This window comes from Microdochium trichocladiopsis (assembly GCF_020744255.1).
Source record: "Microdochium trichocladiopsis strain MPI-CAGE-CH-0230 chromosome Unknown B0I36scaffold_6, whole genome shotgun sequence".
Classification (NCBI taxonomy): Eukaryota; Fungi; Ascomycota; class Sordariomycetes; order Xylariales; family Microdochiaceae; genus Microdochium; species Microdochium trichocladiopsis.
In genome coordinates, this window is record NW_025763549.1 from 1661539 (window position 1) to 1675035 (window position 13497).

Consider the following 13497-nt stretch of genomic DNA (forward strand, 5'->3'; position numbering starts at 1 on the left):
GGGAGCTCTCTTGATCATGAGCAAGCTCGATCGATTCCCACACGCGGGTGGTCCTGTGTGTGTGCCCATGGCCAGAGAGGTTGCTGAGCCTCACGCGCTCAACCCCACACTGTCTACGCTCGACTTTTGTATAAGACCGACACAGCTGGTCTTCTCTGTCTCAGGGCTCCATCCTGCTGATTCCTTCGTATACACATCACCACGAGTCCTGTAAAGTCCTACTACAACCTTGCGACAGCCCCACACGCCGCGAACACTCCCCCATTCACACAACCAACTATCCTCACAATGGCTCCCAAAGTTCTTGTTGTCCTTACTTCTCACGGCGAGATGAACGGTGCCAACAAGCCGACCGGCTGGTACCTGCCAGAATTCTCCCACCCCCACGACGTCCTCACCTCCAAGGGCGTTGAGATTGTCGTCGCCTCCCCAAAGGGTGGTGAGGCTCCCCTCGACCCTGCCTCGGTGTAAGTGAATGCCCTGGTTCGACGACATTCCTGCCCACCCCAAGAGGCAGAGCTGACCGTGTGGCCCGTTTGTCGTAGCGAGATGTTCAAGCAGGACGCCGCCGCACAAGAATTCCTCAATACCAAGTCGAGTCTGTGGAAAAACACCTCCAAGATTAGCGAGCACCTCGGCAAGGCCTCCGAATACGCCGCGCTCTTCTACCCGGGTGGTCACGGCCCCATGTTCGACCTCGCCACCGACAAGGACTCGATTGCCCTGATCAACGAGTTCGTTGACGCGGGTAAGCCAGTCTCGGCCGTTTGCCACGGCCCGGCCGTCTTTGTCAACGTTGTCCGCCCGGACGGCAAGCACATCCTCGAAGGCAAGACCGTCACTGGTAAGCAACCCCCATTCTCCTTTAGCAAGGTTGCCTTCCATTGCATGGCTTGTGAAGCCTGGCTAACCACGTCTTTTCTGCGACTATAATAGGCTTCAGCAACGTTGAGGAGGACCAGGTCCAGCTCTCGCCATACATGCCCTTCATGCTCGAGGACGAGCTGAAGAAGAAGGGCGCGACCTACACCAAGGCCGCCGAGCCGTGGGGCGAGAAGGTCGTCGTCCAGGACGGTGGCAAGTTCATCACCGGCCAAAACCCGGCCAGCGGCAAGAAGCTTGGCGAGGAGCTCGCAAAGGCCATTGGCGTTTGAGCGGTTCTTTTTCTCTTTTGGTTGTCAAAAGCAAGAAATTAAGACAAAAGAAGAAGAAGGAGAAGCAGCGTTCTTTATTATTATGGCGCTACGTCACGTATAAAAAAAAATAGTATAATGAGATTATGATCAACACCCGGACATTGGCGTTTCCAGTAGTAAATTGTATGCCTCGTGCAGTGGAGGGGACGATGATGCATTAATAGAAGCCGGTTGGGCAAAGTTATATACACTTTGAGGAGGGCAGGTGGGGAATTTGGCTATTCGAAATGACGGGTCGCGGCTGGCTGGTCTATGAAGCGTGTCATTGAAAAGAGGAACTATCGCTGTGCTGTCGCGGTGAGATGGGGTTTAAAATATAAATGCAGGGTATAACTTGATGGGATATGCAAATTCATGAGGCAACAAACAAACAAACAAACAACCAAGGTGTGGTGAGCCAACGGCCACAATGTGGGAAAACCGTCACGGGTTTTGTGCCGACGATGCGGCCACCTTCGCCAAAGCACTGCCGTTCATCAACACTCGCCGCAGTTCACCACGTACGTTGTTCGGTTGGCGGAGGGAGGGGGAGGCTATGATGAGGGTGCCCCTGCCGCCGGCGCAGCTGCCGCCGCCAAAGAAGAAGCACGCTGCTTGTGCAGCAGACTCTTCCACCTGGTGCGGACGATCCGGAGCACCGCCCACGCGAGCACGCGGTACGCGACCACGAGCCCCAGCAGCGTGCCCACGTCGACGATGGGCGTGTCGTTGGTCATCTTGTACAGCTCGAGCACGTCGTCTCCCGTCTCGATCGGGCACTGGCCAGTGGTGGGGAGGCGCTGGGAGTCCTCGCAGGTGAAATCGATGCCGCGCAGGGTGTAGGGCATGAGGAACGCGGTGGCGTACTTGATGGGCGAGAGGTAGTTGAAGATGACAAACACACGGGGCATGTCGATGCTCATGATGCCGCTCATGGTCTGGGCGACGGAGAGGAGCGTAGAGACAATGTTGACGGCAAAGCCCGCGTGGCGGGACAGCGTGTTGAAGATGATGCCGAGGCTTTCGCCGCACGAGACGATGGCGAAGCACGCGAGGGCCACGGAGAAGTGCGACTCGACCGTCCGCGGCAGGTTGACGGCAAAGGTGGCCAGGACGGCAAAGATGAGAGACGAGACAATCTCAAAGGGCAGCTCGAGGATCGTGTACACGGTCAGGAAAGACTCGATGCTGTACACGCCGTCATCGTCCTCGCGGTAGAAGACGTCTCGCTCGGCGATGTACACGGCGATGTTGTTAAGCATGCCTACAAAGTAGAATGCGCCGATCTATGTCAGAAGTTAGCCCAAGCTCAGAACCATTCATTGAGACTGAGAAATCATGAAGTTGTCGAAATGGTGAGCATACCTCCTGAATGAAGCCTACGCGGCTCTGCACGCTGTAAAAGTCATACCCAAGTGGGGAGAAGAAGAGTGTGAGCACTATCCCCAGGCCAAGCACTTGCATCGTCCGCGCCAACATGACCGGGGGTTGGCGCCGAATGTTGATGAGCGCCCGATGGAACAGGAGCGGCAAAGCCGTCGTGAAGGACGCTCTCTGGACCACAAGCGCTCCTAGCTCCGCCGGCGTGGCGAGCTCGCTCTTTCCATTCCGATTCAGCGATGACCTCGGCGGTGCCGCCGGATCGTCGACTGGCTCATTATCCGTAGCGGAACCGCCTGTCGTGCTGCTCGGTTCGGCAGCGGGCGTCTTGTCGGACATCCACCTGTCACGATCCGCTCGAGCCCACGCCTCAATCATGTTGTTGACACGCAGCCGACTTTCGGCTTCGCGAGACTCCTCTTGCAAGTCGACCGTGATGAGGTCTAATGCGTAGTCGGCAGGGTTTGTGTGCTCTGGGCAGTGATAGCCATGGCTGGCAAAGTAGGCAAGCATGTTTTTTGCCGGACCGGCATATGCCGGCTGCCCACCGCGAGCGAGGAGTAGGACATTTCCAAAGTGCGTAAACAGATCTGAACGAGCCTGGTGGATTGTCAGGATCAGGGTCCGGCCTTCGTTGGCCAAGCCGTGCAGCACTTCCATGATGCTGGCCGCAGTAAACGCTGTCTCGGGCATTAGTTACAAGTGTTGTTTGACTAATTTCACAGAAGCAGAACACCTACCATCGAGACCACTCGTCGGCTCGTCGAGAAGCAGAACCCGAGGATCCGTCAAGATTTGCACGGCAATACTCACGCGCCGCTTTTCACCGCCAGAGATGCCCTTGACCTGGTCGTCTCCGATGAGCACATTGGCGCACTCTTTGAGCCCCATCTTCAAGAGCACTTCCTCGGCCCGGCGGTTCTTCTCCTCCTTGCTCATGAACGAGGGCAGCCGCAGGCCGGCACTGAACCGCAAGGTTTCCCGGACCGTCAGGGACGGCAGCAGCGCGTCGTCATCTTGGCATACGTAGGAGACGACCGACCTCACCACGGACTCGTGTGGCACTGCACCATTGAACATGAGCTTGCCGCCAGTCTCGTATCGCGTGCCGATGCTGTTCTTCAGCCGCAAGGCGCAAGCGTTCAGAAGACTTGTCTTGCCGCTACCGGAGGGGCCGCAGATGACATTTAGTCTGCCGGACTGGAAAGTGGTTGTGACTGGGTTGACGATGACCTTTGTAGGCAAGGTCCTGCCCAGTGCCGTGCGCTTTTTGATGGCGAGAGAGTAGCCTGCGAGGTCGACATCGATGGCCCGCACCTGCTGAATGGACCGCGCCGTCATCTTCTCGCGTCCGACGGAAAGATCCTTGGTGGAGGTTCGGGCTCGAGCAATGGTCATCTCGACCTTGAGGAAGCCGAAGCCAATCCACGACAGCAACGTGAAGAACAAGACAAAAGCGACCAGGATGACGAAGCGTTCCACCTGCCAGTCTTCTTGGAATCCCAGACTTGCCATGATGTATGGGCCTGTATACTGAACACAGCCGGGATTGGCCTCGCCACCCTCCAACGGACACTCGTAGAAGCTGTCCTCGAATTCGTTCGCGCAAAGCCCTCCAAAGGCGTAGTACATGTAGGTGATGTGCTTCAGCCATCTCACATAGACGGGTAAAGTTTCGACGTTGATGAAGTATCCGCAAGCCATACTTTGCAAAGTGTAGGCCAGGTTGGCTGTTATATACACTCGTCAGTGAGCCGAGCATGGGCATAGCAGCAAGTTAGAAAGGGCCTGCAAACTTACCAATCAGGCCAGCACCAGCGAAGTTCCGGACCACGGACACAGCAGTGGCCGCAAGCATCACAATGATGTAGTGATTAAGCAGAACCACAGCAAAGAACTGCAAAAATCGGGAAGCATCGGCCTCGAACCCTGCCATGAAGTAGAAGATGATGCTGAAGATGGCACAGACCGGCACGTCCTCTGTGAACATCCTCGCCAGCCGTCGCGAGAGGAGGAAAGGAAGGGCAGTTACACACCCCTCGCTGCTCTCCCGATCAAACGTTGGCGCATCCACGGTGAGCCTGAAGATCTCGAACACGAGAAACAAGTAAGGTTGCAAGTTGAGGGCGATGTACAGGGCACCTTGGCGTGAGCGGATGCCCGACAGGTCTGAGGGCAGCGCGAAGAAGACGTATCCCATGACAACTCCCATCACGACCGTCTGGATCAGGGCTCCTGCCATGCCCATGGGGTCCCTGTAGGTGACCTTGAAAGTCCTGTCCGTCAAGACCGTCAGCTGTCTCACGAAGCCGACGCTCTGCGAGATTTTGGCCCTCTTGCCTAGACGGCCCTTTTCGTCAGTGCGGGATGGCAGGTCTGCGAAGCGCTTCTCAGCCTGGTCGATCCAGTGGGCTTTGAGTCTCTGAACTCGTTCTGTGCTTTCCGCCTCGAGCTCGGGGGTCCGATTGTCTATGGCCGCCTGGTCGATGACGAATTCGGCAGGGTTGACAAATGGCGGCAGCTGGAATCCGAGGCTGGCAAAGTACGAGACGCATTCTTTCGTGCTGCCCGAGTACACGGGGCTGCCCCTGGAAAGAACCAGGAGATTGTCAAAGAGATCCCAGATCTCGGATCGGGGCTGGTGGATAGTCGTCACGATCGTTCGTCCCTGGTTGGCCAGGGCCTTGAGGGTCTTGACGACCAGGTACGCGCTGGTAGCATCGAGGCCGGTCGTCGGCTCGTCGAGGAAGAGGACAGAAGGGTTTGCGAGAAGCTGGACGCCTATACTGGTCCGTCGCTTCTCGCCGCCGCTGCAGCCACGGTGCTCGCTGTTTCCGATGCGAGTGTTGGCGCAGTCCTTGAGGCCGAGTTCCAGGATCACTTCCTCCACGATCCGGACACGGTCCTCGTGCGTGGCAGGGGATGGCAAGCGGAGCCTTGCTGCGTAAAGAAGCGTCTCCCTGACCGTGAGGGTGGGGAGAAGAATGTCCTGCTGTAGCACATAGGCATGCCGGACATGGTGGACGCCTTCGACACCGTTGAACGTGATCCGTCCAGACTGCGATAGCCGCGAGCTGGCCACACGCTCGGCAATGGTGTTGAGTGCTGTGGTTTTGCCACTGCCCGAGCCACCAATGATGGCCGTCAGAGTACCTGGCTTGAGCGAGGCATCGAGTGACGAGAGGAGATGTTTGGTCGTCGGGCCACCCTGCCCGCTGCCAAACTTGCTGCGGAAGAGGTCAGGATAAGTCGAAGGCTCGAGGATGGACGGCGATGTGTCGACTGACACGCCCAGGCTCCGGACCTGGACATCGACGGGCTCTACGTCGGCGAGCGAGAGGGCGGCCGTGGACAGTGGCAAGTGTGACTGGTTCTGCTGCTGCGGCGAGGTCGTGTCTGGCAGAGGTGTCACCGCGCTGGCGGCATCGTTCTTCTCCAGATCGGTCGTCGAGCCCGTGTCGCCGGGCTGAGCCAGCGAGGGGTCCTTTTCGCCGTCGACCGACATTATGGCGGATATGGTGCCCAGGAAATCTCGCAATCTATCACGAGCACCCCAGCATGTCCATACAGAAGTTGTACGCTGTTCAGTCGAAGCTACGACGCAACGCTATGCAAGGGCGTCGTAGACAGGCGACATCTGGGGGGGCTGTTTGGCAAGACTCTGCGTTGTCTTTTCGAAGCAGAACCAGAGGAAGATGGCATTTGGTCTGAAGATGTGCCTCAGGGATGGAGAGATTATTTGTGGAAAGGCTGCGACTGGTCCTTTACCTACCAAGGTAGGCCCTTGCCAGGCAGGGGGCCAGCGGCGCGTTGTTACTCGTATCAACCAAGGACCCTGTCGACGTTGAATCTCGGACCGGACAAGCCAGGGTCGTATGGACCGGGAAGCCAGTTAAGGATGTGCCCGGGGGGCGGCAAGATGCACAACACTAGACCGCTCGGGTCGGATTGCCATTGCGTCCCCACATCCCATACTATGATATACAATGGAGGACCTTCAACCCTAAACTTGGAAGTACTTAAAGCAGTCAAGCTGGGCGCGGCTGCTTGCTGGCCTCAGGCCAGAAGCCGTCGACATTTGATGAATCACTGTCCGCATTGGCCAATCCGGCCCATGCAAATGGAGCCACCTGAGCATAAGGTAGCGTATGCGAGGACAAGTGGAGGCGAGCAGCGCGTCTACCCGAGCTTGGCGGCAAGCACGCCTGTCGTCGTGGGGCGGGCCACACATGCCCATACTCTCTGTCCATAATATCAGGACCAGAATGGCATCCCCCCAACATGGCATGGGCCTCGGAAACCTTTGTGTGCCAGCCCAGCAAAGAGCCAAGATGGTGGTCATGGACAGCGAGCCCTACACTACAAAGTATCCGAGCATAATACACCATCAGGGAAAACCCGCACCGTATGCTGACCACAAACAGGCCACCCATCCCATTCTGGCCCCCCATCGGCCCCCATCGGGCCACATGTTGGCTCTCTTGGACAGCAGCCAGTCAGCAAGCCCCGTGCCGCCCAAGCGTACAGTAGAAGGCGCAGGCAAAAAAGTGCTGGACCCCTTCTGGAAAAAAGCTCCCGCATCTCGCGCCAGAAGCAGGCGGCAGGGCAGGGCAGGGGTCAGCACCTTCCCACGGCTGCGCTAGCTGACCCCACACCTCGCATGCAAAAGCGAGCTTTCTCACGGCCCGGATCCGAGAAGGGCGTGCGTCGCCCCCCCCCCCCCCCAGCTCGTCCAGTCCCGACTGGATGCCAGTCCGAGGCTGTCTTGTCGAATTCATGGATCGAGACGGCGGGTTGTGTGGTTGGGGCCATTCCGCTGCCCAGCTGCTCCCACGCCGCATAGAGGGTTTGGGGCGGGTTGCATCAGTCTCACAAGAGCCCTGAGGAGCTTATTTCCCGCTGCTGTTTCAAACCCTTTGCTTCATTGGTGAGGCGTGCTGCTTGCTGGTGTCTATTCCTAGACAGGCACGGTTGCGAACGCGCGGGGTATTGCGCTGGGAACATGGCAGACGAGGACTATGATTGATTGCTTCTCTGGTCGTCTGTAACTAAGTAGTGTTGAAGTAGTCATTCAAAATCAGCGCTATGCTATTCCATGTTCCGATATGCATTTGCCCAATTCCACACAACTCCCGTGCGCCATGCATACATGCGTGCGTCCATGCATGCATGTATCCTGCCTGCTCCCATCGAGGCGTCGTCCCATTGTCCACGGACGCGCCCTCCATCTACGCAAACCTCTTCTCCGTGATGGCCCGGCCGACTGGCGCATCTGTCACGAACCCCATCTTGCCGGCGCCGTGCTCGTACACTTTTGTGCCGCGCAGCCATGTCTCCTTGACCCGGCCGGTAAATTGGTGTCCCTCCCATGGCGAGCACCGGTTCTTCCAGTGCATCCCCGCCGACTGTAGCGTCCACTCCTCGCTGTCGTCAAACACGCAGATGTCCGCGTCCATCCCGGGCTTGAGCGCGCCCTTGCAGTGCGATAGCCCAACCTGCGCCGCCGTCGCAACACAGCACAGCCGCACAATGTCCAGCACGCTCGGGACGGACGACGCGCTGGCGCCCGCCGCCACGCGCTTCTTGGCCGCAGAATAGAGGATCGGAAGGCCCAGCCCGACCGACGAGATGCCGCCCCACGCCGCGAAGAAGTCTCCGGTCCCTGAGGCCAGCGTGGCCGCCTGCTTGGTTTCCTGCGCGGCCCGGCGCAAGTCGGCGCTCATGTCGACACCCGAGTCGGAGTGCGGGACTCCCGGGCGGTCGAGGCTCTGCAGGTGGCGCGGGAGGAGCTTGAGCTCGGGTGTGCAGGGGGAATGGTCCGACACGATGGTGCGGATGCACGAGTCGGCCGCCACCAGCTCGTCCCACAGGCCGTCCTGGTTAAGCTGCTCCCGGATCGGAGGGCAGCACTTGTACCGGCAGTCGCCGTCCTCGACGTTCTCCGCGGCCAGGCCCAAGTAGTGGAAACACGTCTCGGCGGTGATGTTGATGCCTTCAGCGCGGGCTTGCTTGAGGATTGGAATGGCCTGGATGGCGGAGAGGTGGACAATGTGCAGGTGCAGTTTGGGGGCCAGCGGCGCCAGCGACACGATCTCGTCAATCGCATAGGTCTCGAACGAGGGCGGCCGGGACTCGAGGAACGTCTTGTACGCCTTGAGGTCGCCGCTGGGGGCAAGCGGAGGCTCGGACGAGGTGACGGCGTCACCGACGGACGCCGCAATGGGCGGGATCATCTCGGCGTGGAACATGAGGGTGGTCGGCGAGTCCTTGAGCTTCTCCATGGCCAGAGCAATGTCGCCTGACGAGACACAGGGGAACTCGTCGACACCAGACTCGATCAGAAACCCTTTGAAACCACGCACGCCGGCCTCAACGAGGGGCAGCAGCTCGTCCGCGTTGCCCGGGATCACGCCGCCGTAGAAGCCTACGTCGACCCAGCATTGGCCCTGGCTGGCGGCGAGCTTCTCCCGGAAACCATGCATCGTGGTGGTTGGCGGGATGGCATTGAGGGGCATGTCGATGACGGTGGTCACACCGCCCGAGGCGGCCGCGCGGGTGCCGGTGTTGAAGCCCTCCCACTCGGTCCGGCCGGGCTCGTTGAGGTGGACATGTGCGTCGACGAGGCCGGGCATGAGCAGCTTGGAGCCATGATCGACGTAGGCCACTGAGGAGGGGAAGGCTGATCTGGGAAGGACCTCCGACTTGGTATCTACTATCTTGCCGGTGCTGGAGGAGACGATGATGGTGGCCGGGGTGAGGGTGAGGGTGCCGTCAGGGAGGGTGAGGACGGCCCGGGTCGAGACGAGGACCGTCATCGGCTCGGCATCGGATCCGGTCGGCACCGCCATTGTTGTGTGGTATGTATCGGTCACCAGGGGTGGTGGTGGTGGTGGTAGTGGTGTAAGAGGTGGTGTCCAGTGCTAAGGGTGACAGAGCTGTGTATATCAAGGAGCGAGCGAAGTCTGAGGTGAGATATGGAAGTAATGGAATGGTGGAGAGGGAAAGAAGGTTGAAGGATCTGTCTCTGGCTGACGGGGGACAGGGCGGTCACGGCCTTTTAGTTCACAAGAGCACTGCTGTCACCTGTTCGGCACCAGCAGCAGCAAGTATGGGGAAAAGAAGGAGAAGAAGGGTCTCGGGAGTGGGTTTGCAGACAGACGTGCAGGGGGAGGCTTGCAGCAAGACAGCCAAAAGCCGGGGAGTGCCGCCAACCCAACGGATGGTGCGGCGGGCAGGAGTCTGGAAGGGGGGTGGAACACGACGACAACGACGACAGGGCAGAGGATACAATCGAGTAATGGAAAGGTAAGGGACCTATTCTCGGAGCCACTAATCCACAGCAAGTTCCGGCCGGTTCGTGTTCTCCAGCTGGAGAGGAGAGGGCAGGGCGCCCGGCTTGGTCGTCTGGAGGCGGGACGGCAATCCGCCGGGTCGGTCGAGGCAGCCCTGGAGCCTGTTGTGCCTGCTGCTCGAGGCCCCTCGGCAACGCGAGGCACCCTCCCGCAAGTTGACACGAGCACGCACACTTCAGGAACTCCGGGCAGAGGAAGGAAGAGCGAGTATCTCCAGATAAGCGGCTTATCTGTCACGAATCGCTGCGGCGGCCCCGTGTCAGAGAGTCGGCCGACTACATAATGGCAACCGCGATAAGGCCGCGCTGCCTGCCCGAAGGAGAATCATGCGGGCTTTCTGGTTGGCTGGTGGCCGGTGGTGGTTGCCGCGTTTGCTGGCTGGCTGCTGATAAGAAAATGCCCGCACATGCAAACTCTCAGGCTTGTTTGTCCCTGTGCCACGCCGCGCCAGGCCGCATCGGGAACCCTCCTACGCCTGCGATAATTAGATCGGCCAGTCCCTCCAGATAACGAGGCGGCCGGACCCCTCTGCAGGTGCTCATTGGGCGACACTTGATGCCTGAGGCACGCAACACCGGTCGCTTGCGCGGATCTGCCTCTACATCTGGTCGCCGTCGTCTCCCACTGAGCATCAACAACAACCACTACTAATTCCTCAGACAAGTGGACAGGGAAAAGCAGGGACCGATCGGCGGCTTGCATGCATCTGAGAGAGGGCGGGGCGGCCCTTGTCTAGCGGGGCACCGTCATTCTGGTACGTAAGTGTCGTCGACGCCCACCCATCGGAGCTGGCCGAAGCTCGTCAGAACGAGTGCCTTTCCCCTGGGCTAGGCTCTAGACTCTCCCCTTCGTGCTAGCCTAATAAGTCTGCCTCTCCCTGCCCGTTGTTTTCGCGGCGGAGCTCTTTGCTCGTCCCCGTCTGCGCCCGACCCGACACACGACTGCCAAACCGCAGTGGCCCAGGTCTTTGCCACGGTAGACAATGAGGCAAGCCTCCCAACATTGCAGTGTCCGTGTCAGCCTCTGAGCGGTTCCGAGCCCGTCACTTCGACTCGTCGTACTTCAGCCTCACCCTGGCTGTCGACGTCAATGACGATTCACGATAACGTTCGCGCCGTCGGGCTATGCTCCAATGGTTCATGCAGCTTTGGACGGACCATTCCGTTAGCTATCCTGGTTTCTCCGGAGTTGAGCGCCTTCTCTGGTTCTTTGACCGCCAGGTCCGCCGGTTGAGATTCTGAAAAGGGCGGGCCGCCAACGTGTTGCTCGATCTCATCGAGTAACAATCGAGTAACGCCCTAGGACCTGATTGGCCAGCCCTGGTCTCGCGCTTCGTTCTTGAACGTCCTCCAAACTCTTGCTCCACCTCAGTGCCGCGGTCTGGGCCGGCTGAGTTCTGGCGACGCTTTCGCTTCCTGCATGAGCCCACAGAGCAAGCTTTTTACTCGATCGTGACAAATCCAACGAACCTGGCCGGCTCTGCGCAGACACGATCATTGGCCATCGCCAGTACACGTGCTGCAGGAGCACCACTGGGCGACAAGAAAACAGCTCTGTAAAAATCACGGGCTGTTCGCTTGGGCACCGCTTGGAAGCTGGTCATCAGCGGCGCTGCCGATGATGCATGGGCAGGCAGGGCAGCTCATGTCTGCCGCCATACACGTCACGGGCTGAATCGAGAGTTTCCTTGGCTGCTGATAGACCGCGTTTCGGTCGTGATCGGTTGTGAATGTGGTGGTATAGGCTTCGTTGCCTAGCTGTGTCGTTTGGAAGTGATGTTTCGCTTGCTCGCCCGCCTCCCAGGATGGTCGTCGCCTGCTACCCAGGCGTATGCGTTCCCTCTCCAAAGTGACAACGGTGATTTCCGCGCAGGTCACTATGAAGGGTTCTGACAGAAATCTGATATTGCGGTGTGACAAGGTGGATATCAATGCGTCTCTCAAACCCCAATTTTGCAGTCACAGGGACAGTGTCATTGCTAGAAGGTGTCTTGTGTTGTCGACTGGCCAGCGAACATAACCTCAACCATTGATCGGCCGCTGTTGCTAGCTCAGTGATGGTTCCTTGCTAGCTGTCCGAGATCTGCTAAAAGCGGCCAAAACACGAGTGCAGCAGCACCTTCGGCGGCCCCCGAGACAACACTTGACCTTTAGTATGCAGGACATCGAAATCGGCCAAGCGTGATTGTTGGGGAACAAACGCTTCATGATATCTTCGCCGGTCTCGGTGCCGCCGGTGCTTGATCACCTGAGCAAGTCGCCGGCAAAAGATGCCCGTGTCGAAGGGGGTACTTCGGTAGCACCTCTAGGTGGTAGTCTTGTTGGCCTGCCGGCCGCATTGGCAGGAACAATGTGGGACAGGTTCTGGCGTCGAGATGAGGCAGTGAAAGCGTCATCCAGAGACCAGAAAGGTTGTTGTCTATGTCAGCGGTGAGTTGGTCGCTGTGAGGACTGGCCTTTTGTGTATGCCACCAAGAACAACAGTCACACGCTGGCATCCAGCTTCCCTGGGATGTCGAAGTGCCCAATTCAAATGCTTGCCGCATGACATGGCGACTGCCCTTGAACACGATCGGGGGCACAGAGGGTAGCAATTAATTGTCCCTCAACGACTGGATTGAGCCAAGGTCGTCGCAACATGCACCGAATTGGTCATGATTTGTAGAGAAGGGAGGCATATTACAGGGTGACTTGCAGGTACCTCAACCATCCAGTTTGGCTGTCCTGCCTACGCGTACCTTACTTTGGGTGCGCACGCGGAGAGTTGGCAGCCACCGCAAAGAGCCTTGCAACCTCCCTGACAACTCAGAAGGTACATCCCACCATCAAAGGACTCGACGACAAAGGCCCAGGCTTGACAGCGGCATGGCTGCACATCTCCCAGACCTCGCCCTCTCCGCTACCCCCAGACTTCTCATTCACTCTGACAAGACCATCCACGTCATCCTTGCAACTATTGGCACGCCAATTCTTCTCTTTGTTTTCTTCTCGAGAACCGTGCTCCTACAGAGCTCAACGGTCCTGCCTACCTACACACTACATTGGTTCCCCCTCACTCTCTGCGAACTCACTTTTTCTGCATCAAAGCAGCTGTAAATATCCCGGAAGGATGCCGAGGATGACCCGGGTCGCAGGATTGCATGCATGCATGGACGCATGCACACAACCCCAGACAGAGAACTGTGGGTTCCAAACTGTTGAGACCGGCAAAGCGAAGCGATTCGCGGTGCGGGAAATACCAACAAGGTAGATGACGCTCGGGAGATTTGGTTAAAAAAAAAGAAAAGGGGGGGGGGGGGGGGCTTCGCCAAAGTAAAAGAGTTCGACCTATGTTGTTCCGTCTGTCCCGTTCCTCTCTCAGAAGACGCAAATACAGTAAGTAACACAGCTCATGAAGCAAGGCAAGGCAAGGCAAGGCAGATCTCAAGGTCGAGGCGAAGCCTTCCAACTTCATATACCCGAAAACTTCAAGACGCTGTCCGTATCAGAGCGGCATACGACAAAAAAAAAAAAAACTCCAAACAGCAGAGCTGCTAAAAGCGATCAAGAGGTGCTGGTGGCTGCCCCCCCAAAAAGATGTCTAAGCACAAC

General features: G+C 58.3%; 3 protein-coding genes across 3 annotated transcripts; 1 reads left to right on the forward strand and 2 right to left on the reverse strand.

The window, feature by feature from the left end:
* The first annotated feature begins 28 nt into the window (after nucleotides 1–28).
* On the forward strand, nucleotides 29–1298 carry B0I36DRAFT_325509 (thiJ/PfpI family protein). The gene is made up of 3 exons (XM_046154237.1): nucleotides 29–467; nucleotides 546–844; nucleotides 937–1298. Exons 1-3 carry the CDS (start codon nucleotides 289–291, stop codon nucleotides 1152–1154), a joined length of 696 nt encoding a protein of 231 aa, XP_046011605.1. The 5' UTR covers nucleotides 29–288; the 3' UTR covers nucleotides 1155–1298.
* B0I36DRAFT_290880 (P-loop containing nucleoside triphosphate hydrolase protein) lies at nucleotides 1299–6236 on the reverse strand. The gene is made up of 4 exons (XM_046151717.1): nucleotides 4356–6236; nucleotides 3296–4285; nucleotides 2541–3235; nucleotides 1299–2461 (listed from the first exon to the last, which is right to left on the reverse strand). The coding sequence occupies exons 1-4, from the start codon at nucleotides 6058–6060 to the stop codon at nucleotides 1730–1732; spliced, it is 4122 nt and encodes a 1373-aa protein (XP_046011606.1). The 5' UTR covers nucleotides 6061–6236; the 3' UTR covers nucleotides 1299–1729.
* Nucleotides 6237–7783: 1547 nt separating this feature from the next.
* On the reverse strand, nucleotides 7784–9370 carry B0I36DRAFT_374869 (uncharacterized protein; the record flags this gene model as incomplete). The annotated part of the gene is made up of 1 exon (XM_046160315.1): nucleotides 7784–9370. The coding sequence occupies one exon, from the start codon at nucleotides 9368–9370 to the stop codon at nucleotides 7784–7786; it is 1587 nt and encodes a 528-aa protein (XP_046011607.1).
* Between the last annotated feature and the right edge of the window lie 4127 nt (nucleotides 9371–13497).

Bases quoted from the DNA above. Each gene is read 5' to 3' on its own strand.
- B0I36DRAFT_290880 (XM_046151717.1), bottom strand. From the start codon at position 6,060: ATGTCGGTCGACGGCGAAAAGGACCCCTCGCTGGCTCAGCCCGGCGAC. The intron at 4,286-4,355 runs GTAAGTTTGCAG...TGTATATAACAG, and splicing joins CGCTGGTGCTGGCCTGATTG to CCAACCTGGCCTACACTTTG. The intron at 3,236-3,295 runs GTAGGTGTTCTG...TGCCCGAGACAG, and splicing joins GCCGACGAGTGGTCTCGATG to CGTTTACTGCGGCCAGCATC.
- B0I36DRAFT_325509 (XM_046154237.1), top strand. From the start codon at position 289: ATGGCTCCCAAAGTTCTTGTTGTCCTTACTTCTCACGGCGAGATGAAC. The intron at 468-545 runs GTAAGTGAATGC...CGTTTGTCGTAG, and splicing joins CCCCTCGACCCTGCCTCGGT to CGAGATGTTCAAGCAGGACG. The intron at 845-936 runs GTAAGCAACCCC...CGACTATAATAG, and splicing joins CGAAGGCAAGACCGTCACTG to GCTTCAGCAACGTTGAGGAG.